Here is a 27437-nt window from a genome sequence, read left to right on the forward strand (position 1 = left end):
GAAAGAATTTTACAGAAGGAAAGAAGGAAGAATAAAGAAATAAAGAAAGAGGATATTGGCATCAGTGAACTGGGGGTAGAAATCTGTGTAATCCTAGTGTCTGTGCATTGGTCTGCACAAAACAGTGACTGCATTCCTCTTAGGAAAATCCAGCCCCTCTTCTTCTACAGGAGATAGCTGCTGATGTGCAACTGAGACTTCTTTGTGCAGCTTCCACAACCTACCTCATGTATTTTTCCCATGTCAACTATCATGTCAACTAGATAAATTGTATCCCCTTGTGGTACTCACATGTCCTATCACAAGCTTTTGCATCAGCTTACCAAGATGAATTTTTTCTTCCTTTTTTTTTTTTTTTTTCCTTCAGCTGACTTCCTCCTGATTTACCATAACATTGAAAAAAACTTCACCAGAGTTCATATCAGCTGCCCTCTTGAACTGCATGAGAGTGCTCTTCATCACTGTTTCAATCAGACAAAGCCAGACTATAGCAAAAAGGTTTCCCAAGTCCTCCATATATATATTTGTTCTTTTCCTTGTGAGAAGAAATGAGAAGCATGAGACAGACAGAAAGTTTTACAATTTACTGATGGTCTCTGTTAAAAAAACAGAGGTGCGTTAGTGATCTTGATTTTGGACAGAGCAGAGTCCTTCATTCTCTACCTGTCACACTGCAAAACCAATCCTTCTGGATTAATTTAGGTTAGGAAAAAAAAAATAGGTACTCAAAACCCAGAGTAGTTCTTGGAAAACAAAAATGAAGTAGTGCAAATTGTTTTGATTTTTATTTAAGAACTGTGATATGACTTTTAATTTTAGATATCTCAACATATCCACTGGAGAATGCCCCTATTGGACATAACAGACAGTACAATATGGTGCCTTTCTGGCCCCCCGTTACCAATAATGAAATGTTTGTTACTGCACCGGAAAATCTGGGATACAGCTACGAAGTTGAGTGGCCAGGTAAACTGTCTAACCTAGATACTCCCTCTTTTTTTTCCATCATGCCTTTCTTCCTTTAAGTTTATGCATCATACAAAAAAGTTGGTTCAAATTTCACAAACAATACTTGATGCCTTTGTAAAGGTCTGTTTCTCTTTTCTTTTCTTGCTTGGCTTTCCAAATCAGTTGTGTTTGGGATTTAGCACAGCTAAACAGCTACAGATTATAGATTGTTCCTACATGAAGCTCTCACTATTCACTTCAATTTTGGGAGAAGTACTCATTTGGATCTAAACCTTGCAGAAGGTCCTTATTCCTGTACCATACGCCTTCATTAAATCACTACAGAGACTGCAAATCCCTCACAAACCAGATAGCAGAAGGAAGGGCCAGGACTGTCTTCAGAGTGTTACAAGAGAGACTGAAATTTTCTCACATTTTGGAACACGTATTATCTATCAAAATTGAAATATTTCTACTTCATGACATATTCAATAATGACAGATACTGACCTTTGTTCTGTTCCTCTGATGATGATCCATATACTTGACATGTACATGTACTTGACATGTAATTTTGCCTGTTGCTTTCCTTCCTGTAGGTCGAGCTCTTCGTGTCACAGAGATTATAACTATTGCAATAGTGACTGCACTGGTTCTCGTTGCAATTATCTTCGCTGCTGCTACATGTATTGTACGTGTCAAGAAAAATAAGGATGAGTTGCATCAGCCTCTTCTTACTGACCAGTATCAGCACTACTCAGATGATTATGATGGCATACCGACACCAAGCCAGTCTGTTGTTTGAAGAGATGGCACTTTCTTGCATCTGACTGAAGCCGTTTATTTTGATGTATTTTATAAATGGTGGTCATTCACCTGCTTTAAAATAAAGAGCATAAACTGTCAGCTGTCTTGATATGTTTGCTTCTAGTTCCTCCTGTTTCATCACACTTATGCATTAATAATTTTAATTATTAATTATTAATTAAATTAAAATAAAATTTTAAATAATTAAATTAACAATTAATAATTATGCATTTATAAGTTACTTTTGCAATGCTAATTCTGTGTTGATTTTAACAGAACTCTGCTAACTCTTCAGGGCTCCCCTGCAAGCCTTCTTCATAAAATCTGGTAAAATTTAGCTAACTTGTCAACAGCCAGCTTCTGATTTCACCTAGCCTTTATACCCAGAGTTCTTTTATGAGGTACTTTTATGAAAAGGTCAAGTTTAGAATGGAACAGAAGCAGAATCCAAAACACAAGTAGACACCTTGGCTAGGTGAGTGGAAATGTGTTTCAACACAGTCAGCACACCAGACAGGGAGCTACAACGGCATTCTGAGGGGAACAGTGTGTTTCATATCCAAATTTATTCACAGAACATAGTTTTGATCTTACTGCTGCTTTTAAGTGGATCTGTGAAAAGAGATCCACCACTAAGCAGCCACTACAGTATTTGGACACTTCTAGCTGTACATTCAAACACAGCTGCCTGAAGGAGACATCCATGTGACAGGCCAGCTGGCAGCAGTTTTAATTTTGGTTTTATTTTCACTTTTTACTCTCTCACTCCCTTTCTCTCACTATCCCCATGGTAGGGCATTCTCCCAAGCAATAAGAAACCTTGCTTCAATTCTCTCCTGTGGGAATTTAAGCCTACATCTCTTGTACTTTGAGAGAAGGCACGAGGCATCAGGGTGTAGAATAGACTTGGAGGAACAACCATATGCAACTGCTGCTGTGTTTGTTTATTCAATGTGAACCTGTTGAAGAGCAACAAAATGACATCTGCCTTTACAGACTGAGGTAGGGCTTGAGGAATCTGGCTTCAAGCCTCACCCCCTCTGTCACATCATAACTGGGTACCAGTAAGTCACCTACTTGTCTTCCTGTGGTGGCTTATCAAATCTAACTCAGCTGTCATTAGCTGACACACAGAGATGTTCCTGGGTTCAGACTACTGGATCTGACACCATGTACTCAACCCTCTAATTGACAGACTATATAGTCAAGCTGTTTCTTGTCTCTCTTTCTGCCTGACACCATCTTCAACAGATGGACTGAGCTCCTTCAGTCTGTGGCAGCTCTCCTTGAAATTATTAGGCAAAAACAAGGACCATGTTTTCTACATGCTGCGTTAACCTCAGTGGTTTCAGTGAGTACCAGGTGTGCTCAAAGCACACTTACTCCCTTACAAGGAAATTTGTAATTTATACATTGAGAATGATGTAAATAGAAAGACAAGTACTCTTGGCTAAGTGAGGGGGAGATGGGTTATCATCCTAACCATCTTATCAAGCATGGTACATGGACAACACCAAAAATTTATACACATAACTGATACTTAGGAAGAAAACTTTCACCTGTGGCACACAAGGCACCAAGTAAATTAGGCAAATGTCTTTTGTGTTCTGCTTTTGGTTTTACTTACGGTCTAGCCAAACCATATTTCAGGTACACAAGCATCAGCTAGAATTTCAACTTAAATGCCTGTTTCTGCCATTCTTGCTTGTACTAAGTAGCAACTTAACAAGTCATCCACTTCAGTGATTTCAATGGATTAAAGTAGGGTGATCCAATGTACTTTGGATTGAGGTCAAGAGACCTGGGTTTTATTCTTAGCTCTGTTACTGACCTGCTGAATGTTCTTAGCTAGCATATTTTTACCTCTGTGACTCATTTGACTCATTTATAAAATTAAGATAATAGAGCTTCCTTTTTAAAGTGTTTTTACTTCAGTGGATAAAAAGAAGTACACAGAACTTTGATAGGAGAAGGAAAATGGCATAGCAAAATCAGATCTTGTGAAGAGGACCTTAGCCATTAAAGCCATTCAATCTTCAAAGCAAAAGCATACACTCAGGTTTTGAGCAGGCCATCAAGCCCTGTGGGTCAGAGAATGAGGAGACCTACCTGCTAGTTACAGCTGCCACACATAAATGAACGAAGCAAGGTAGATTTTTTATAACAGACTTAAAAATAACAGGAATAGTAAGCACAGGAATTAGAGGGAGAAGGAATGTGGAGAACTGTGTGTGACCCATTCTTGGTAAGAGTCTCACAAATCTTCCTTTCTTTGGTCACTATTTGCAGTTCTATGAAATATGGCGAGGTGTGGAGAAAAAGTTCCTGCCATTCATTGAAGCTGCTTGATGTTTGTCCCCGAGCTAATCTGATGGGGAAACACTGGTTTAGGTTTGAAATGTGAAATGGCCAGCATATAAGAAAATCAAGAAAAATAAATAAACACCAGAAAATTGTGATTATAGACGTTTTACTTCTTACATGGGGGCAAGAACAGGTAGCAGAAGTCCCAAGGTGCAAAGAAGTGAAAAGCTGAAAAAAATACTAAATGAGACATCCTAGGTACAGCAGTTATGAAGTGTGTGATGTCACTTCTCCCCATGGGTTTTTCTTCCTGTTCTTCTTACAAAGGTTTATTCATATAAGGGTTGTATAAGGCAGCTGTAAAGGATATCTGGAAATCATAAGAAACTAGACATAAGTTCATGTTGAACTGATGACCACGTCAAAAGGAACAGTGACACAGGTAGCAAAGGGTTGGCATCACTAAGAAAAAGCTGAAAGGAACCTCAGATTTGGATATGAGCAGAGATCTCTACAGTGTTGTCAGACAGAAACTCTCACACAAATTAGAACCGTGTAATTTACAAAAAGTTTGGATTGCTGAATAAATATCGATAATGATACTAACGGAACCAAAAATCCATGGATGTAATTGGTCATAGACCTTTTTTCCACAAATAGTTATTGGCCTAATAAAATAAAATGTCATATTGTTATTGTTTTGACTTAAACTGCAGTGACTGTATCACCAAAAAAAAGAAAAAAATAGTAAAGGAAAGAAAGAAAAAGAAAAAAGAAAAGGAAGGAAAAAAAAAAAGAAAAAGGGGTTTAGGCTTCTTATGTGTCCCCTACAGCTGGGGATGTTATTGATTTTTTATGTTTATTTGCCTTCTTAGTTCTCTAAAAGTATCTAATAGACAGTGACTAGTGAATTCAAAAATGAAACAGTAAATCAGATTCTCTCCAGACAATACTAAATGAATAGATGTTGAGAATATGCAAGAGAGAAAAGGAACTAAGGTCAGGAAATTTAAAAAATAAAAATGCCAAAGCTGCATTTGACCTTGGAAAGGAAATATTCAAAAGATTCTTTGACCATATAAATGAAAATGCAATAAACATAAAGTCAAGATCAGCAGGAACCAGATACATTTTTCTATGTCAGTGATAGTCGACCCCTGTTTTCAGTAAGATGAACTATGCTGATCTTCTGCAGAAATAGTTAAAGGCTTGTGGAATTAAAGACAGATATTGCCTTACAAGACAGAAACTAAACAATATATCTGCATTCAAGACAGCAAGTAATTTCCATCCACAAACCTAAAATTACATACAAAACTGTAACTCCATCTGTAAGGTGTTTGAATGATTTTATTAGGTCAGTCAAAGTACTGTGCAATTGAGAGCAGCAATATTTTATGGGAAGGAGAAAGTAAAGATATTCTGTGCAACAACTACAAGCTTATTAATTTAGACTCAATAGCATGGCAGTCTCCAAAACAAATCATGAAAAAACAACTGGAATCAAATATGGCAGAGGTTTATCAAAGTTAGACCATGCTCACCAGCTTAATAGCTTTCTTTGATAACTCAAAGATTTTATATAGGAATTATATTGACATTGAAACCTTTCATAAAGTTCCATATGCTTAAGCACTTAAGTTGGGAATTGGAATAGGATCTGCAGACTGAGAAGGTTAACTAGAGGACGGATGACGATACAGTATTGAAAGAAGTGCAAGGGCTATAGGCTAGTCCCTGTAGGCTAGTCCCTGTAGCCCTTTACTAGCAGAATTACAAAGACTGAATCACCTTTATTTAGTTCTTTCAAGAGAGATGTGGATGCACAAAACCACTGTGTGGACAGTCATCACCCCTAGGACCATACTGACAGAGAACATACAAAGGGATAAGAATAACCTGCAGAATAGTTTGTGAACCTGCAGAATAGTTTGAAGAAAGGAAGTGAAACAGCACAGTAATAGTATCTCCGCTCTTCCACTGCATTCCAGTAACAGGAATTTCTATTCCCACATGCAAAATTTTCCAGTAAGGAATAAAAAAACATTGCAAACCTTATGCCACCGATGTCATATTAGTGTGAAAAAAAGCAAAGGCAGTTGGTCATATGATGTAGCATAGTTTGTTCAAGAAATGTAGCATATACCCTGGAAGTTTAAAAGATTCTCTAAATTGGCTTTTTACAATAAAGGCAGCACCTGGGGAAAAATTTCCCTTACAAACTGGTATTACTACAAGAAAGTAAAGATTTTCAAAGGCAGATTCAAGAATTTAGTGGAAACCAGTGGGTGATTAAGCTGTCCAGTTAACTTCCTCTTACTGGTGGTTAGTAAAATCATAACTTACATTAACATCTGCTTTGGACACACAGCTGAACTATTTTTTTAACTTAGAGAAACATTTTTAACCCCAGAATTTTCAGCTCTCCTGTGTATGGAAGGGCTAAGCAACACTTGTTAACAATGGCTTTATGTTGACATAGAAATAGAATGACACCCAAAACAAGATATATTGCTTGCTGAAATGTGTTCAGTTTGTCATCTTAATATTTTTATTGTCCAAAAAATGCCTCCCAGCTAAACATTTGACTATCAAAAGAATAATTTTGCAAGCAAACCTGATGAAAAATGAGACATACATTTTCAAAATCTTAATTTGAAGCAAAATATATAGATCTCCTCTCTCAAAACTGAATTTTAAATTTAAATCTCATTTTGCCTCCAATTTTGAATGGAAATGCAGATGCTTTGTTCAGGTGCTGTTTTATGGGAAAGGAAAATGGCACAATTCTAACTAAAATAAACCTTGGACTGATTTCTGTGTAGATTTTTAAACAGAGAGCATAGTGTGTTTTGGTTTTTTTTTTTTTTTTGTCATCATGCCAGTCCCACACTTAATGCTCAGAGGATTCCAAGCCACTGCCAATTCCAATCATGTGCATCTCTTTTCCCCCTTCACCCCTCAGATGCTCAGGGCAAAGGAGGGGATCTAAACAGTAATTTTACAGTAAGTGAGGTTTGAATGTACATAGAAAATGACTTTAAGACCTCTGGCAATCAGTCAAGGATGGATTTGGATTTTATAACTAATAAGAATGCTTCAAGGAATAGGACCAGTATTTTGCTGAAGTCAGTGCCCTTGTTCAGTACAACAGCGACCCATGATCATTTGCTTGAAGCAAAGGAATCTGCAAAGGAAGACAGAAGTAATGTGCCAAATTAAACATCCTTAATTTGAGGCTGAACTGGTGACAGGATGACTGCCTAAAGGATTTTAAGCTGTCCACAAAACCTGTCTGTTTACTACAGGTGTTCAGTTTTATTTTGCTTCAGTGCAGAAAGGTTGAGAGAAAACTACCAATATAGATAAAAGGCTGTGTGCTGAAGAAAATTTTTCTAAAGGAAAAATCTCAAAGGAGAAGAGATGAACGGGAGAAAATATTTGTTTAGAAGCGGAAAGTTGTGTTGTGTTGTGTTGTAGCTGAAATGGTCTCAGGCTAGTAAGCTTGAAGTTTGCAGGAAAAACAGTATTTCTCTCTAGACTACCAGATAATACATGACAAAAAAACTAGCTCCAAACAATATCACTCCACCTAAAGCCTCCAAGTGGAATTTTGTCTCTTTTCAACACCTTCTACAAAACAATATATAGGAATGATTCTCAGTATGAGCAGCATAGTTAAAGACAAAGAAAGAAATAAATTTAAATAGTATCAAGTGATTGAATTACTATTTCATGCATGAATCAAAAGTTAAGATAGTTTCAACTGACTTTGGATGACAGTGATCATCTGTACCCCTTATTTATTGATTTATATGGGGGGAAAAAGTCACCTTCCTAATACCTACCAAGCAATTGCATTCAATATGAGCATAACGAAAAAGTCTTATCTTTAAAATAAGGTGAATCTTGTGGTTTGAATCTCCTTAGGAACAGTGTTCTTCCTGGTACCATGGCTTTAATATTGCTTATAGTGCAAATCTTCCCTTTTGCCCACAGCCAAGCAGGGTTTGCAGGAGGTGCCTCCGCTGCCAGCAGCACTTGCTCCTTGCCACAGGGAGGCCTGGACCAAACAGTTCTGGCTGCTTTCTCAGAAGAAATAGAACTAGAAAACTTCTCTACTTAACTAAAGAAGTTCCTTCGAGTTCTATACACAATTTTCTAAAAAGTTATTTTAATTTGTCTCCCTCATCTTGCCATTCCAACAGGAGTCCAGCCCCCTTTAATCTGGGACACTATTTAAATTGTTGAAGGCTCAGTTTTAAAAACGTTTTTAAAAATCTTTAAAACAAATCCTTAATGGAAACAGTCCGTGCCTAACTGTCTAGTATCTGCCATTATTGGTTGACAACAGTAAGTAAATGCTGTCCATTGGGGAAGGTTTGGTTTGGGTTTTAAGAGGCACAGAAGTGATTGTCATATTGTCTTTTTTTTTGTCCCTGTATCTACAAGCAAGAAGAAAATGAGGGCCTACTGGACACTGATACTATTTGATATTAGAAATTTCTGATCTGAATTTGTCCTTTTGGCACTGCTCATGTTTTTCTTCTGACACTTTGGAAGACAAATCAGCAACTGCAGCAGCATGGCTTGCAAAAATAGCATTGTTTCTTCAAGTGACTAAGGATTCAGAAAAGTGATGCTGATAAAAATCAAGCTGGCATAAAAGTGTCCAGATAAGGTTTTTTCAGCTGGACACCATCCCTTGACAGCAGCACCTGGCCTGGATTTTTACCTCTGTTTGGTTTAGGTGGAGGTGCTGGCAGCAGCCTGGAGCACTCCTGTTCCTGCAGGCTCCCTACAAGCCACCGTGCAGCTTCTACCACTGTGCCTGTCCCTGGTGGCATTCTCTGTGGCAAGAGTGAACAAAAGAGATCGTGGCCTCACCACGTAAGAGACTTATTCACCCATTCTTGAAGAACTGTATGGTATTATTAATTAACAATTTGGAAACAGGCTAAATAAAATTAGGCCATGACCTAAAGAAAAGAGGCTGAAACAGTATTTCACTGATGGCATTTCCTTTTCTGAATTACTTTGCCACATGTTCTGTCATCAGTCTGGGGCTTGTTATAACTACCTTTTCTGGGCTCTTTAAAATGTCTTTTCTAGGAGTGGAGACAGGGGGTCAGAGAGGAAAGTACTCCACATTTCAGCTTCTTCACAGACAGCAAGTGTGGTTTCCACACAAAATTACCTCAAAACTATTTCTTATCTAAGGGCAAATAGCCATAAATGTTAATTACGGCTCTTACCCTTCAGATGTTAGTAGACTGGCAGGAAAAATAAAGTCTGCCTCTTAGCTATGGAAGACAAGATGAGGTAAAATGAGGGACCATGAAGGGTAATGACATGGAAAGCAAAGTTCAAATGCTCTTCTTGGTAATCAACCAGCAATGGAAACCTGACACAAATGCTGTGAAGCCTGACACATCAGGGTTACATCCTCTGTCATCCTCAGGGTTCTGTTTTACATCCTGCAAAGGAGGAGCCTCAGCTCTGATGTTGGCTTGAGTCATGAAAGGCTGTAGGAGCTTCCCAGGGCTGACTGGCCGGTGTCCAGAGGTTCACAGAGTAACAGAATGGTTGGGGTTGGAGGGGACCTCTGGAGATCATCTATTTCAACACCTCTGCTAAAGCAGGTTCTCCTAGAGCACGTTGCACAGTCACGCGCAGGTGGGTTTTGAGTATCTTCAGAGAAGGAGACTCCACAGCCTCTCTAGGCAGCCTGTTCCAGTGGCCACCCTCCTTTACTGTGAAAAGAGCCCTCCTGTTCGGCCTCCTCTCTCAGCCCTTCTTCAGATGCAGCCCGGCAGCACCAAGGCTAACGGCTTAGACCAAGGAAAAGGGAGAGTTTGCTTTTCAAATTTGCCACCGGCTTGCAGGCCAAGACTTCACAGGCCCTGACACTTGTGAAGAGGCAGTGGTAATGCCAGTATTGGAGAGCTGGACAGGTTAGGAGAGCACCATAGGCAGGGGGGGCGAGAAAGACAGTAAATATTGCTGGTTCATTCAGGGGCAAGTTATCTCTGTGCATAATGCCCTATCAGTGTTTTCAAAGGGCTCATGATGGCTGGCACCATGCCTTCCTGAAAGCAGGCGCTCTGCCTGTAGGTGAACTTCACTGATTTGAGGGGAAACATTGCCTTCCAGAAAAATATTTTCTTCCAAAATTTTACCTTTAAAATGTCCATGCAAAGTAGGATAATTGATTGCTTTGCTGACAAACGAAAAAAGGAATTAAAAAAAATAAAAATAAGAAAGATTGAGGAATGGGAGGCCATAAAGGAAAATGAGATCTAAAACTTAAATGAGTTTTGCTTGCTTTAATCAAGTTCTGGGAAGATGTTTAAAAAAGAAGTAATGAGTGTGCCACCCTGGAAATATTTGCGTTTTTAAACAGCTGTAGTTTCCCTCCTGCATGGGTTTTTTGTTCAAGGAGCTTGTAATGTATCACTCTAGCACAGTCTTCTTGTCAGCATAGCAAACGATCTTGTTTGTTGCTTGACTTTCATGTGTTTTGTGCAAAAAATAATGTGCTATGCTTCCTAATAACTTTCTCCAAATCCAAGCTGAAGTAGCCCTTCCCATCGCCCCTTCCTGCAGGCGGCAGCCACTTCTAAAATCCCAGGAGGAAAGCAGCGCAGCGCGGGGAGCCCTTGCCCCCCCCCCCCCCCCCCCCCCCCAGGAGCTGGAGGCAGCACTCAGCGCCGCTCCTGTTCCCGGGGCCGCCTTCAGGGTGGGCTCGGCACCCCCCGGCCGCCAGCAGCTCCGCGGGACGGCCGGCTGCGGAGGGCACGGGGTCCCGGGCCCGCGGCCGCGCCGATGCCCTGTCACCGGCGACCGCCAGATGGCGCCGTTCCCGCGCGGCTGCGGCGGTACCCGCCGGGGCCTGCGCCCCTGTCCCGCGGCGCCCGTCGGCCTGTCCCCACGTGCCCGGTGGGGCCTGTGCCCCTGTGCGTCAGCTCCTTCCACCGCGTGTTTCCCTCCGGGCTTTTCACATACCGATCGACTCCAGCTCCTGCGGTCAGCCACGTCCAGGCAGAGCTTCTTTCTTTATTGGCCTGCATGGCGTTTCCCACTGCAGAGGAGCACACGGGGCCCAGTAGCTCTCATTGTGATGCTTTCCCAGGTACGGGCAGTCTGGCAGAGGGAAATTTTTATCACCTACCACCAGACACTGGTGCTGCTGAATCTGTGCTCGGCGCTGCCTAGGGGACGAACTGCTGATAGCCCCCGAGAGCTGGGTACATCATAGGTGGTGCGTGCAGGTACCAGACATGACTCTGGCACCTGGGGAATGAGACCAAGACACCAGGGAGAGGGTGAGATCATGACGGCATTTTGACTGCAGCTTTGCTTCACCCACAGGAATGCAGGTCCAAAAGGCTGTCTGTGGCACTGTAGAGCTAGTCAGTGAGGTATTGCATTTATTTCTGGACTTCTGCTTGCTTCAGTGAAAGGGGTTTATTGAACCCAAGACTGTACTTTAAAACTAAAACAGCTTCAGAATAACATTTTGTGGCCTCAAAAGCCAAATGCTTGCATTACTATTTACTTGACAACACCATGTATTTTTAAGTGACAAAATGCTTCCCTAAAGATTCAGGTTTTTTAATGACTTCATCATTGTATCAGAAAAATGCCGTTACTGTCTTAAGTCAAAAGACTTTCTGTATGTCTAAACAACACATGAGGTCAGTCTGTGGAACCTCCAAATCGCTCTACCCCAGGCTATTCACTGGCATAGACCATGCTTCTGGACCTCTTTTTATGAGGCACAGATTAACTTCCATACAAAGCAGAAAGATAATTTACGTTCTTAAATCCATTCTAAGATCAGCATTTGGGCTGACACATTCTCCAGCTATGACTAGCCATAGTGTTCCTCTATCTAAAATCAGTGCTTTCAGACATCACCTTGTTAGATACAGGTTAGCAGAGAAATAAGCATAAAAGAGCAGATCAGCTATGGGAAAGGTTAGTGCCAGGAGATCCTCCAAGAACCACACTTAAGGTCTGCAAAGACAAGAAAAGTAGGCTTGAGATATATGACTGCATTTGAGACCTCACAGACCCACCCAGAGCCACCTGGCAAAATTTATATCTGTGGTGGTAACAACCAGCTGGCTGCAATTAACCTTAGTCTGAAATCAAACCTAAATGTGATCACCTGATCTTTAGGCTTAGTCACCTCATTAGGCTGCAATCTGGCTCTTCTCCCAAGGCAGGTAGAGTTTGATCAGGATCAGGACACCAGGAGAGGTGATTTAGGCTACAGTCCCTTCCAGGTAGCATAGCTGCTACCATCAGGGGCTATTAATCTTACTTGCTTAAATAAGGCAAGTTATGGATTAATCTCCAGTAGGAGGGGATCAGCTGGATTTAGAAAGTTAGGCATCGTAGGGGCTGCCCACATAAATTTAACACTCACAGTGGCTTGTGTTAACTACATAATTCTAGGGCTAGGCTGTGCAAGCACCACCAGCTGAGGTAAAGCAGTAGCAATGGTATCACTGTACATGTATATGTAATTTCAGATTACTGCTGATAGGCCAAGTCTAGCAGGGTTAGAGCTGCTCAGGGTATGGGGGCGGACACTGGTAGGGGACTGCAAGAAATTAGGATTACTTACCTGAGCTGTACATCTGCAGCCAGTGCTGTAACTAGAGACTTTACTCCTACTTGATTAATTGTGTACAGTATTATAACTGGTTTGGAAGGCTTCTTCCAGGTCTTACCTCAGTTTATAGAAAGTTGATGGGTTAAAGCAATGATAGTATTGGGATTAATATTCATGCTGTCAGGGAAGTCAAGCAGTAAGAATTACTTCTTTGAAGAGAAGAGTTTTCAGGAGTAGGTCTGTGGTTAGTAAAGGTGATGGGGAAGGGTAGGTGGCTAAGGTCATCAAGGGCTATCTGAATACAGGTCATTGTGGTTAGACTGTCCTGGTTGAACTTGCTGGTTGGATGGTGGCACAGAGCCGCTGTGCTGAGGATGAAATGAGGTTGGAGGTGTGCATACTTACAGCAGTTGGCATAGATCTCCACATGAAACCAAAGGGCATCACTGACAGGGAAGAATATTTTGGTTGACCTTAATGGACACTGGTGTATGCCATTAGTTTGTTTATACCTAGCAATGGTATCAGCTGAAAATCAGCTGAAAATTGCATGTAATCAGGTCGGGAACCTGCTAGAGTTTTCATGTGCTTTACCTATCTAGACAGGAAATAAATCAGCCTAGGAATTTTTTTACCCTTTGATCCTTGCCCGTAGATGTAAGTGAGGTTACTGTTAAAGGCTGACAACAGGAAGACTTGATTCCACTGTGTTTGTTCCATGTTAAATATTTTCCCAGGAGATCTAGGGGGGATGGAAAGCAATTCAAGCAACTTACATTAATGAGCTAATTCCTCTCCTTCCAGCACTTAAAATAATTGTCTTGGGAGAGGGTGAGGAGTCCTTCCTGGCAATAATTGAATGGGTTCTCATTTTATTCCTTTCAAAGATATTGAAGTTGTCCATACAAAATGTCTTATGATATGATAACACTGTTCACTTCCCATAATAAATAGGATTAGCCTTCAGCACCACTTTCACTGAGATTTATCTTGTGAGACTACAATTTTTATCAGCGCAAGGCTAAACACAAACCTTACCATGTTTGTGACTGGTCTTGAGCCTGTTTGTATAGATGCTACTGTCGAGACAGTAGCCCCCTTTATCTAATAAGCAAAGACTAGCTGATATCAAGTGTCATGCAAAGGAAAAAAGGAAAGAAGTTGCCCAAGGACTGTATTTAATAAAAATGTCAAAAATTAATCTTCCAACAGCAAGATAAAAATTGGGACAGCAATCGTGACCTCCTTTGCATGCATTTCCTGACCTCAAATGCTCTTCCACTGCCTGTCTGGTGAGGATGAGAAGCCTTGTGCTTTGAATAATGAGTCTGGTATCTTTGCTAGGAGAGCACAGAAGATTCGTGCCAGATCTGGGTTTGGGTTGCTATCATCTCTCCCTCCAGGAGACCTTATTTATTTGCAAAACTCAGAAATGGTAGAAGAGCTAGTAATATGCTCCCAACAAAGAGTACTGCTGTCCTACTTCAGAAGACGAAACCCTTCTGCTGGCATCTTGAAATTTCTGAGACGTGAAGTTTTGTCCTAGCAGCATGCCACCAGTTAATACACATTATGAAATCCTGTAAAACCAAGAAACTATTATAACTTACCAATACAAGTCTATTTAACGAAGCGAACTTGTATAATATCAGAATCCAGAGGATTTAACAAAAAAAAGAATCCAATATAGTGTCTCAAAAAAATGAAACAGCTTCATTCATTTGTATTTCTAATGTAAGGGGGGGAAATCCTTTGTACTTGAATTTAAAATAACTTTTCAGTAGACATTTTTGGAGACAGGCTGGAAAGTAACCACACCTTTAGAAGCTGTACAACTTCAGGTGCTGTCAAAAGCGTTCTGTCTCTTTTGAGTCTTTCTTCCACCATCTGCCCCACAGCCCTCCCACAGTGGGTGGACACAGGAATGTTTCTGTTGGAAGTTTGACCTGCAAAACAGTTTTTTACTGACAGCCAAGAATACACAAATTTTTTTGGTGAAATTAAACATGAAACAGAACAAACTTTCAAACGTTTCAGCTGTTATCTAGGAGCCATGGCACCGCAAGAGCAATTAAAGGTTCTGAGGATGAAAGATCAACAACAAATGTAGAGATCTATTGAACCACACTGCATGGAGGCACTCTGGAAGAAAGGGCTGAGTGGCAGAAGGAAGTACTGTTGCAAATGATGAGCAGTTTCCTGGGGTAGGGGGAGAAGTAAGGGCACAATACCTAAATTGTGGATTGCAGAAGAATTTACATGGATCTTTGCATGATGGGAAACGATCCTAAAAGTAATCAGACAGTCTTAATGAGTGTCTCAGTGTCAAGTTACATCCCCGTGTTTTTTTCTGTGCTAAGACTTCTACTGCTTGGACTCAATAGTTCGATCATATAAAAAGAACTGAAGACTACCCTCCCTAAAGACACAGTTGATGGGGGCTAGGAATAATATGCCTTACCTCCTGTTGAGACAGTGTAAGTTCTGGTGATGTAGTTTTGTCCTTTACAGCTGTGATTCTTTTTCTTTGAGTTATTTTTGCCTTGAGTATGTGACCAGCATCTCCTGCTAGGAATATAGCTAACCTGGATCTTTTTATTTTGAAGTCTAGAAATAAGCGTAGCACTGGTGATAAATATATCACTAAGAAGAACAATCTTGTCTTCCACTTCTTAACATGACAAATGTACGGAATACGTTATATCTGTGCTGCCGGAACAAAGAAAATACCAATGGGCACTTTATTCCCTGTGCTTTTGCTGAAACTGAAAATGTGCACCTTTACATTACTCTGTTGAATGGGATACAGGATCCTGAATGTCTTTATGGTGCCAGAAAGTACATCACAACTGGCTCACAAAGCCACAGTTTTCTCTGCCCAGCCAAGCTGAACAAAAAGAAATTTGAACAGTTTTGCAAGCCATGTGTTTCTTATGAATCAGCCTAATAAAGGGAGTCCTACACTGCTCTTTGTTTATTGGTTAGAGTGGCGCAACTCTATGTGTTATTATTTGGCTCTTTGCATTAATGCTTTCGCTTCCCATACCTTCTCTTTTCATCTTGTGCTCCAGGCAGGATTTAACTATTTTGCTACCATTTCCAAGTAAGCAGGCTTCATTTCAATGTAATATCAAAAGATTATTCCATTTAGGTCTCTCAGGTGGAAACCAGGGTGTGGTTTCTATAGCTTACCCCGTAAGTCAGACCTAACTGGCCTCTGCATGAACCTAACACTACTGAACTCCTTTGGCATTTCTCAGCTATATTGGAATGGCTGGGCTCCCAGCAGTAGTTTACTGAGCATGTGAACTCCTTTTAGCAATTCTTGAAGCCCTGAGTAGCTTCACATTGCCTGCGGTCCAATTCTGTGCCTATCAGTAGTGATAGCCCTTTCTTAAAATAAGCCTTTCTTTACCTCTGTCCATCTTGGACAAGTATCTGCAAATTAATATGCAGATTCATATATTTGGTAAATATGGCTGGTTTTTAAGAAGACTAGTTGATTCAACTTCTCAATAATCCACTATATCCCAGAGGCATAACTACAGTCTTTTATTTATAATTCTTTCCAGGTTCAGACCACAATTCCTAAAGCTACAGAATGGTTTTTATTTCTGTAAATCTATTACAAACTGTTTCACAGCACTATTGGATCAGCAGATGCCTGGACATTCCCAATAGTGAGGCTGAAACCTGGAATAATATTGAATTACTAAAAGAGGAGGCAAGCTGCAAGGGGTAATATAATTGGTCTTCAGGGCTGGCCATGGAGAGTCAGTCATGGCACTGGCATGCCCTTTTGGCCTGCTAAGCACAATCTACCTGCAGGAACCTTGGACAAGTTTATGCAGCTTGGACAGCTACTGAAGTAAGATAAAGGCAGATTTGAGGTTCTTTTCTCTTTGTTTAATAGGGAAGAGGTAGAAAAGATAGATAGAAAACTCAAGACAAGAGGTGTAAGAAACAATGCAGCATTTTACCAGGCAGAAGAAGATGGTGGAAGGACTAGGGAAAAAAAAAAAAAAAGAAACAAAGTGACAAGACCTTTTTTTTTTTAACATTTGGATATGTGCATTACTTTTTCCTTTAAGAAAGTGTTGCTTCTTTTCTAGCACCTCTTTGCTTTCCAAGTAAAATGTGTATAATATACCCACGAAGCTTGTAGACCTGACTGTTGTTGAAAAGGGTATCTTACCTATCCCCAGCTGGCTTTCTCCACCCTGAACCGCTAAACCCCTCAATGATTTATGCTCCCTCATTTAACATGCTTCCTTAATGAGCAGAGGGGCTTTGCTCTATCCTCTTACTATGAAATACAGTGAGAAGGCACATACAGCATTGTCGCTCACTGACTAGGACAGAACCTGACTGCTTTTGGCAAGTCCAAATTTGGAGTCAGATGCCAGATCTGAAAGCAGAAAACTGCTCTCTTCTTCATTTTTACTGAGCCCAACATTCTGACCTCCAGGAAGTAAGGGAAAGGAACACAAACTGTATGCTGCAAATGCGGGGGATGGGGGGTGGGAAGAAATAAATCCCCAAACCTGGAAGACGTGTGTAGATTAAGGAGTGGGAGAGTCAGAGTGAAAGGGAAGCAGTTAGGTGGAAGATGAGAGGGGAAAGTGTTATTAGATGAAAAGTGAACAAGGTTCTGTAGAAAACGAGCACTGGCAAATGATCTGGAAAGGAGCTGTGTTTAAGCAAAGAGATGGAAAATTAACAGATTTCTGGTGTTAAATCATGGTTCTTAATGGTTGGGAAGTATAATAAAGAATACAACAGCTGGCTGGGCTGTGAGTGGAAGAAGATAAAGAAGGAGAAATGGGGTACCATTGAACTTGGTCTGGGATCTGATTAGCAGAAGGGAAATTAGACATTCAGCAGCGAGGTCAGGAGTAACAGGAAGAAGAGCTAAGACTGAAATGAGAAAGCTGAGAAGACAGCAGGAACTAAAAGATGTGGATTAGAGAAATGATGCTGAGTATGGGAGCAACTGAATGGGAAGAAGTAAGATGTGGGTGAAAATAAAGGCTGTGATCATATAATTAAAGGTAATATTAAGAGTATGCAGCAAGACAGTTTCAGTTCAGCTGCACAGTTATATGTATTCTTGCAACACTTCCCAAACTTCTGAGTGCTTAATTTCTGGGACCACTACTGGAGTGTTGCAGAAAGAGATGATTTTGTTAACAAGGAAAGAGGTAGTAGGGCTAAATCTTAACTGAATACTCATGCTGCTTAGTGACTGCCTGTCATGGTTTAACCCCAGCTAAGCCTCACACAGCCACTTGCTCACTCCACCCTGGTGGGATGGAGGAAAGAATCAGAAGGGTAAAAGTAAGAAAACTCATGGGTTAAGATAAAGATAATTTAATAGGGAAAGCAAAATCTGTGCATGCAAGCAAAGCAAAACGAGGAATTCACTCACCACTTCCCACGGGCAGGCAGGTGCTCAGCCATCCCCAGGAAAGCCGGGCTCCATCACACGTAATGGTTACTTGGGAAGACAAAACACCGTCCCTCTGAACATCCCCTCCATTCCTTCTTCTTCCTACAGCTTTATATATTGAGTATGACATATGATATGGAATATTCCTTTGGTCAGCTGGGGTCAGCTGTCCCAGCTGTGTCCCCTCTCAGCTCCTTGTGCCCCTCAGCATCCTTGCTGGTGGAGTGGGGTGAGAAACTAAAAAGGCCTGGGTGCTGTGTAAGCCCTGCTCAGCAATAATGAAAAAATCTCTGTATTTTCAATGCTGTTTTTAGGCCAAATCCAAAATGTAGTCCCATACAGCTACTACAAAGAAATTTAACTTTACCCCAGTCAAAAACAGCATGCTGCCATTTAATTGCACTTGTTATAGCAGAAAATGTCCATTTCCTTCAAAGGCTTTCAGCAAGACATAAAGACACAGTGTTGAATTTTACGTTCCAGGTGGTTTGTATGTTTTCATCATATGCTACAAGGGTCTACCAATTTGTCATGCATGTTAGTCTTGGAGATGGTGAGTAAGAAAAGCTTAAAGGATTCATTTGCAACAGTATATTTACCCCATGACCTGCCTTCCCAGGTGTTTTTACAGAGGCAAATTTCTTATATACATAATAGGAAGAGATAAAAATGCGCTGTCAGCCATGATAATGTAGAAAGTTAGTAATGTAGAAAGGAAAGTTAAATCAAAGCAGCTGTTCTTATGTAGAATCATAGAATCATTTAAGTTGGAAAAGAACTTTAAAATCATCAAGTCCAACTGTTCATAGCAGGGACTGGAAGATGCCTAATGAATGAGCCAGGTGCAAAGGTAAATGTATCTGTTCAACTATACCATTCAAAACAGCTGCTTTCCACCCCCAGTGCTGTCCACTTGGAGTGTGCTGATGTTGGCAGTGACCCTGCTGAGAGAGCAGCGTGGGACTGCATCTCCAGGTTCTACCAGCTAAAGCTGAATATACAAGAGGCACAGAATTACCTGTGTTTTGGCAAATGACCAGAAAGTTTAAATCACAAAACAGAGTAAATAAAAATGCTGTAGCCTTTCTAGAAAGCTTTGCCCTTGGCACCCAGGAAGCATCATTGCAATCCTACCCCAAAAGACTGCTGAACACAAACTGTTGATGTGTGCAAGAGTATTTTTGGCAGTTGGGTGGGATACACTTTATGCTTTCATGAAGGTATGTGAGGTTTATGTGAGGAAAGACCTTGTGTTCTGGGCCTCACAAAGGTGGTTGTGTTTTCAGTAGCATGGAAATTCCTTCCCTTTGTGGACAGAGACAGACAAATTAAGTTACGTTTTGGAAGCAAAGCACCAGAAACGGAAGTAATGAGAACTTCTATAACAATAATAAGATACTTTATTCTATATCCAGATAAGCAGGAATTATCAGAATAAGGCTCCTTTGAAACCCTTCTTTCTTATGGAAGATTTGCTTATGTCCTTAGGTTTTACTATGCAATTTGTAAAATTTCTACTGAAAGGCCAAGTTTAAGTCACTGTACAGATAGGGACATGATATATACAGACCTGGAGTGATTCTTCTGAAGGCCTCAGAACACTGAAGTACGGTCTCCTGAATGCTAATTCAGTTATTATTTGACTGTTTGTCAAATATACTCAGTATATAAAGCTGTAGGAAGAAGAAGGAATGGAGGGGATGTTCAGAGGGACGGTGTTTTGTCTTCCCAAGTAACCATTACGTGTGATGGAGCCCAGCTTTCCTGGGGATGGCTGAGCACCTGCCTGCCCGTGGGAAGTGGTGAGTGAATTCCTCGTTTTGCTTTGCTTGCATGCACAGATTTTGCTTTCCCTATTAAATTATCTTTATCTTAACCCATGAGTTTTCTTACTTTTACCCTTCTGATTCTTTCCTCCATCCCACCAGGGTGGAGTGAGCAAGTGGCTGTGTGAGGCTTAGCTGGGGTTAAACCATGACAGGCAGTCACTAAGCAGCATGAGTATTCAGTTAAGATTTAGCCCTACTACCTCTTTCCTTGTTAACAAAACCCCAGCTTTTTTCCCTAAGGTTTTATTTTCACCTCTTCAGGACAAGAAGTGATCTCCAAGTAACATTTCTACACCAGTATGACACAGACTAAAAACTGGCCCCACAGATTTTCTCTAGCTAGTGTGTTAAATATCTTCCACCTGATCTTTTCACTGCAGATACTGGATGCTGTTTTCTCAAATCTCCACACAGGCTGGGATTTTTAAAAGAATAAAAATACTGGTGCTTGTGTGTATGTCCAATTCTGTCAGCAGTAAAAATTAAAATGGCTTCAGCAAAGTAATGGTGTCTGGAAATGGTGTTGCAATAAAATAGTAACTTTCAATTTCACATTAAAAGTAATCCCCACACTCAAGTTTGCATTGTGATACATCTGTGATATCGGAAGGGAAGACAATCAAAAGATTTAGACATTCCCCTAAGCAACTCTCAAATTTCCTCCTGTAACGTGTCGAACGATGAGCACAATTCAGGATGCTCATATTCTGCTGCTTCCTTATGTGTCAGATCTGGCTGCTTCTAGAAGTTTAGTTTGCTTTCTGCTGTGGATGCAATGTAACCCAATGCTTGGGCCACAATGATGTGAGGGTTTTGGCACAACTCTAGGGGAAACTGGGTGGTTGGAAATTTTTTGTCTCGGTAAAAAAGGCTTCAGTCTAGACTCTTCATGGACTTCAGTTCTCTTGTTTATTTTGTTTTTAAAACTGATACACATTATGAATTTCACAGGAGCTAAAGGACTTTTTTGTTGGTGCAGCAGGAACAATGTTCGTCAAAGTAGTTTTTCAGTCAGTGGCTCCCAAATCTTTGGAGATCTGTGGACTGTTTCTTTGTTAGGCTTGTTTTGCTAAACAGAGTGTTAAAACTACCGTGGGTAGATTTAAAGCTATTGTACAGCAACATATCTTTTGCAGGAAAGTATTACAAAGTTTGCAACTGGGGAAAAAGCTTAAACCACTGGATTTGGAGATTGCTGAGATGGCTGCAATGCTCTTGGGTGTTGACCAGAATTCTACACACAATTCACAGTGTTGCTTACAGCCTTACATTACATAAATCAGTGTAGTCACCACTCTAAGACAGATGCTTACCACAACATTTAAGGCTTTTATATTAAACTTGACCTATAGGTGCAGTTCATTGTTCCATGTATTTTTAAAGTAAAGGCTGGGTTGTATAAAGATCTACAATCTTTACACAGTGGCAGCAATGGCTAATGGAATCATGTATGTACATAGGCAAAGCAGCAAAGAAAGAATAATAATGCTTTGGAAATGCTTCTGGGTTCTCTACATGCAATGACTAATGCCTCTGAAGTCAGTAGGGTGCGTTAGTACAGCCTGCTGTGAGCACATTGAAAAACTGGTCCTTCTCTGTATGCCTTCGGTTGATTCACTTGGGTTCTTGTACAAGCCTGTGTAACAGCAAGGGCAGCACTCTCATCTCCTCCCTTTAAACAAAGCCAAGAAAATAGTAATCTGTGTTCCTAAATGCTATGCCTGTGTTCCTTTTTCTGCTCTCTTTTCCGAGCACAAGGCAAGGAGCTCAGAAAAGGGAATTAATCACTTTTAGAAGGCATTGCTGAGACAATGTGTCAAAACTGACAGAAATAAAATGCCCTGCTCCTTTCTCCACCACCATGTTCACATTCCATCGTTCACAGGCCTTTGGGCACAGGACAATGCATTGCAGCAGTATCCCTGCTGCTGCTGAAGTAACAGTTTGTCAGTGCAAGGTGCCCTTGGTAGCCATTTTCAGCTTTCACAGTTCTTTTTCTTACAGCAACATACAGTCTTAAATTTGGGGAAAGTCTGTTTTGGGGTGAACTACCTACATACTGCATTGCCCCAGATGAAAGTTTTTACTTTGACTGGTATGACTCAAACTTCTGGTCTGTAAGCTTGTATCAGGATATTATTTTTTTCTAGTGGATTTGAGTAATATTCACCTTGATGATGATTATTAATGGCTTCTGTTAGTCTACTTGACTTTATTCATCTGCAGTAGTTCTTCAGCTGTAGAGTATCTTCATTCCTAAGGGACCTGCTTAAGAAGTTAAGCATTATCCTGCGCAAGCAGGAGTCACTCAATGTGACACCAAAGCATGACCAATGAACATCCATCTCAAACTGCCTCACCCTCCTCTGGGTGTTGGTTTGAATAAACAAATAGTGATTGCTTCCTAGAAGCTGCTGACAAAGTATTGGCATTAGTGAGGTAACTAGTTGCAAGCAGGAAAGGCAGGACTCCTGTCTACCACACCCTTCGCTGTCATGTACATGGAACTCTTTTAATGCTCCTGCAGCCTTTGAAGACAAGACGAAGGTCCCACTTCTGTAGCCTGTACTTTCAAGGGAAGGACTACTTAGAGCAGTTATTTATGTAAGGTTTATTTACTTCAGTGAGACTGTGGGATTCCGTCAGGACCCAGACTACTAAAACTTCATCTCTTACAGTTTATTCATCAGAGGCCCCAGTTCCTTGGCATAAGCAATGTAAAGAATATTTTCTCCTCATTATATGTGGTATTGTCTTTGTCCAACACTTAAGAAATATACTTTTTTACTGGAAATAGTTTCCTCATTAAAAAAGTCTATTTTATTACAATACAAAACATAACCCCCACAAAACTGGCTGTCTTCCAGGAGTATTTTTTTTTTTAAACCAACCCTTACTCATCTACAGTTTGTTATGACGTAACTCCAGGTTAAATATCAACCAAACTTTCTGCTGTACTGTAGGAATCTGTCTGACACTGTCAACAGGTTAAGGAAGTAGAAAACTTGTATGGACCTAGGTACATGCTGGCTACTTTCCAAGACATTCTTCCAGTATAATTTTTGTAAAGGGAAACTAGTATAATACAGTATCTGAGCACTTGGCTCACTACGGCTAAGCATTTTATGTTGGCCAAAGGTCAAGATCAGTCTGATTGCCGACTCAGTTATGTTGAAATGTTGAGCAGTCTCTGGACTGGGCTAATATTTCCAACATCATTAAGTCAAATTCATCTTGGACTGCGCTCTAGCTGAGGGAGGGCTTGACTATATGTGCCTCCTTTGGATCTGGCTTCAGTAAAGTTCCCACATTGAGGATCATATTACAGCTATTTCTGACCTCTCAGACATCTTAAAGACTTTATTTAACAGAAAATGAAAATAAATGTACTATAAATAGATACATTATTATTAAAACCAATTATAAAAATAACTGACCTGCTGTGTCTCATCCCCTAAGTATAACATCCCTATAAACAAATTTGCTTTTGCTTTGCTGTTCCTTTCCATTTTGAGTTCTAGCACTCCTCAACAAGCACCACCTTTTATGGAAAGCAAAAGAAAATATAAACTGAAAACAAACTTCTTCCTTCTCAAGCTGCCCATTTTTGTCCTGTTTAATTAGTTTTTTCCTCTGATTTCCCATGTGATTAGATTCAGCAATCATTCAAAACCTAAATCTGCAAAAAAATGCCATTAAAACATGGATCCTACCTTACAGTCTGGAAAGCAGTTACCTGTTTAACCTACATGCCCAGGGTTCATAAAATCACAGTGACAGTGTGATCTTTGGAAAATGCAGGTGTGTTGTGTGACGGCACTATGGTTTTGTTTACAGCATTTTCACCCTTCTGGACAAAGACAGTACCACGTTCCAGACCTCATAGATTTAAGGTGTCAAGGAAAACTACACAATGGAATCATTTCAGGATCACCAGTTTATGTTAAAAATGTTTACCATAACATCCACTCTCCAATTTCTTATGTAAAATCATGGTTTCACCTAAGGTAAGTCTAAGGCAGTGCTCAGTAGTCACATGAAGAAACTTATTCCTTGACTCTTACACCCAGTAGAAGATGCAGATGAGATTGTGTGACAACAGAGAACCTATCTAGCAAGAGCCTGAACAGCCTCATTTCTTGTCTATGCAAGCATTCACACTTGCTGGACTGAACTATTAAGACTTCTACTACAGAAAGGATGAAGTTGTTTATAGGAGGATTTAACAAGTCATTAAAATCACTGAATATGTCTTTCTGAACTTAAAAAAAAAAATGCTAGCAAAGACTGATATAAATGGCCTTATTTAGAGATTCAATTTAAAAGATTAAAAAAGCTCTGAACCTCATCCAAAGAGTGGGCAGCACAGGGCAGAAGAGAACAGGGCAGCAAGGGTGGACTACAGAGATACTGTTTTCCACTGTAGGGAGAATATTAATGTGGCCAAAGCTCGATTAGTGTTCAAGCTGGCCAGCACTGTGAAGGACAAGAAAACGGCTTTTTAAAACATGTTAAGAGCAGAAGGAGGATCAGAGATAACATTGGCCTTTTACTTGATGGGGTCAGTCACCTCACAAATGGAGATGTATATAGAGCAGAGATGTTTAATGCCTTTTTTGCCTCTGTCTTTAACACTAATGATGGGCCATGGGCCCCCCAGAGCCCTGTGTTGGAAGACCATGAATAGGGTAATGATAAACTCTCAGCTGACTCTGAACTACAAGACTTGCTGCTCCAGCTGAATGTGCATAAATCTATTGGGCCCGATGGGATTCATCCCAGCTTACTGAAAGAACCGTGTGATGTCTTTGCAGGACTCCACTCCATTATTTTTCAACAGTCTTGGGAGTCTGGAGAGGTCTCAGTCCACTGGAAGAATGGTAAATATTGTCCCAGTTTTCAAGAAGGGTAGGAAGGAAGACTGGTAGTTACAGCCATGTCAGTCTCACTTCAGTGCCTGTTAAAATTATGGGGAATGTTATTAAGGGAGTTACTGAGAAACACTTGAGAGACTGCAGTCATTGGTCATAGCCTGCATGAGTTCGTAAGGGGAAAGTTTTGCGTTACTAACTCAATTTCCTTTTATGACAAGATCACCCATCTAGTTGGCCAAAGGAAGGCAATGGATGTGGTTGGTTTTTTTTATTTTAGCAAAGCTTTTGATACTGTGTCTCACGATATCCTTTTGGACAAAATGTTCAGCATACAACCAGACAATCCCATAATATGTTGGGTGAACAACTGGCTGACAGGTTGGGCTTAAAGAGTTACAGTTCCAGGCTACATCAGACTGGTGGCCAGTTGGTGGCCACCACTGGGGTTCCCCAGGGCTCAGTTTTAGGGCCAGTGTTCTTTAATGTTTTTACAAATGATGGGGACACAGGAATCAAATGTACATGAAGTAAGTTTGCTGATGATACTAAACTAGGATGAGCTGTGGACTACCTTGAGGGTAAAGAGGCCTTACAGAGAGATCGGGATAGACTCCCCCCGAAGTGGTAACAGCACCAAGCCTGTCAGAGTTCAAGGAGCATCTGGACAATGCTCTTAGTCATATTGTTTCGTTTCAGGTAGTCCAGTGAGAAGCAGAGAATTGCACTCAATGATCTGTATGGGTCCCTTCCAACTTGAGATATTCTGATTTTAGAATGAAGATAGAAGATCTGACACAGGATGAGAATGCAGTTTAGATACTATTTGATGTACATGTTTGTGTTTACCTACAGAGATAACTATTTCCTTGAAATACAGATCAGTCTACCAAATCTGATAACCCTGAAGATTTAAAAGGGTGCCTTTAACAGGCGTATCTTTATATCTTTGTAATTCAAGAGTAAACCCATTGACTTACATGGTGTTATACTGATGCAGAGCCTGTGTGAGGTGAGAATCAGTCCATCGGATAGTAAAGCATAAACTAATGAACACACATGCTATATTATATAGTTTACTTTCTGAATGTTGCTCATCTGGAACAACAGAAAGAATTTATTTTCATTATTTTCAGATGATTTACAGTAGGGTTCAGGAAATCTTTTTATCAATAAGAACACTTAAACTAGCATAAAAATTTGGATTATTTCTCCTTACATTTTCATTTTAAAAAGCCTGATAACTCAGGAAACCTGAAATCTTTAAAAAAATTAGTCTTTCACATGTTGTTTTTAAAAAGTGTCTTCAAAAAAAATTCAAATACAGTTGAAACATGATCCTTTTTATAAGGTACTTCTTGTACAGCAAAGAACCCTCCTTTTATAGTTCAGTATTTTAGCAACAGTAATATAAATTTTTACTTTAAAAAATGTTCATAGTTCACATGGGAAGAACTTCAGCATGACACTTGTTAATTTACAAAATAGAGGAAATCAATATTAATTTGAGGTTATATAAAAGCTGTTCTCCAAATATTCATAGATTAAAATAGAACTATAGGACATATTTGGGGGTGTTGGCAGTAAGGAGGATTCTGATTTTGCATGTGTGACTGCTTTTGGCTTTCTTTTCTGATGGCTTTTTGATACCTGAACCAAACAATCCTGGCAAATACAAGAGACATAAGTGTCTTTGCATGTGTCTTAAGCAAAGGATTTCCACATGGTCTGATTATATTGATGCAATAAGGGTCCTGGTCTAACATCAAGGTACCTATAAGATTATTATATGTCTGTGGGGTTTTTGCTTGACTGTGCTAAACCCTTGCAAAGTTCTCGATCAATAACTCTTATATTTTAAAGTGCTGATGAAATTATTTCATGGAGAACACCCGGTTTGCTGTAACGATATTTTGTTTGCCCAAGCTCACCACACCACTTTTTGTGATTCTCATGGCTACAAAGGGCCTGGCACCCTCACGGAGGGGCTGGCCTCACTCTCTCAACCCCCGCTGACATGTGTCAACTGCAGTTCCATGGATGGGGCTATTCATACCCCAAGTTTCATGCCTAAAAGGTTTTTCAGCACCATGACAGGTGTATGCAGCAGCACCCCGGTCCAGGGAGCAACCGGGCGCTCCCAGCGCTATCTGCACAGCCGGCACATGCCTTGCCAGCAGAGCTACAGTGGTGGGCTCAGCTAGCAAGCTCTGCTTTTTAGAGAGGAGGAAGTGGGTACAAAAATAGCAAAAATAATGAGGTGGGTGGGGGCTGAGTTAGCTTGCCTGGAATAACACCTGGTTGAGGAGTGGGAATAACTGCTGCACGTATATTCCTGTCGCTGTTAGAAAGCATCTAGGGTCACAGAGCTCTGGTGACTGCCGTATTTTATTTTCTCTTTCCCTTCTCTTCTCCTTTCCTCGCCCTTCCTGTTACCCTCCTCTATCCTCTTCCCTCCCTTCCTGCCCTCTCCCTTTTCCCCTGAAGGCACAGGCCGTTCCCGAGCGCTGCCCGGCAGCTCCCGGGCAGGGAGGGCATTCCCCGTCGTGCGAGGGCGCCCCGCCGCCGACGCCCGTGGCGCCTCTCCTCCAGGCATTACGGTAGGAG

The 27437-nt window shown here is 40.7% G+C and overlaps 1 protein-coding gene across 1 annotated transcript in view; it reads left to right on the top strand.

Annotated features, from left to right (window-relative positions):
• TYRP1 (tyrosinase related protein 1) overlaps positions 1-27437 on the top strand; it is a 63780-nt gene that overhangs the window by 12503 nt on the left and 23840 nt on the right. Inside the window, exons 7-8 of the mRNA XM_080371879.1 lie at positions 820-966; positions 1547-27430. Coding sequence (XP_080228005.1) covers positions 820-966; positions 1547-1752 — 353 coding nt within the window. The 3' untranslated portion in view covers positions 1753-27430. The remainder of the gene's footprint in view (positions 1-819; positions 967-1546; positions 27431-27437) is intronic.

Source organism: Falco punctatus (genome assembly GCF_963210335.1).
Source record: "Falco punctatus genome assembly, chromosome: Z".
Taxonomy (NCBI): domain Eukaryota; kingdom Metazoa; phylum Chordata; class Aves; order Falconiformes; family Falconidae; genus Falco; species Falco punctatus.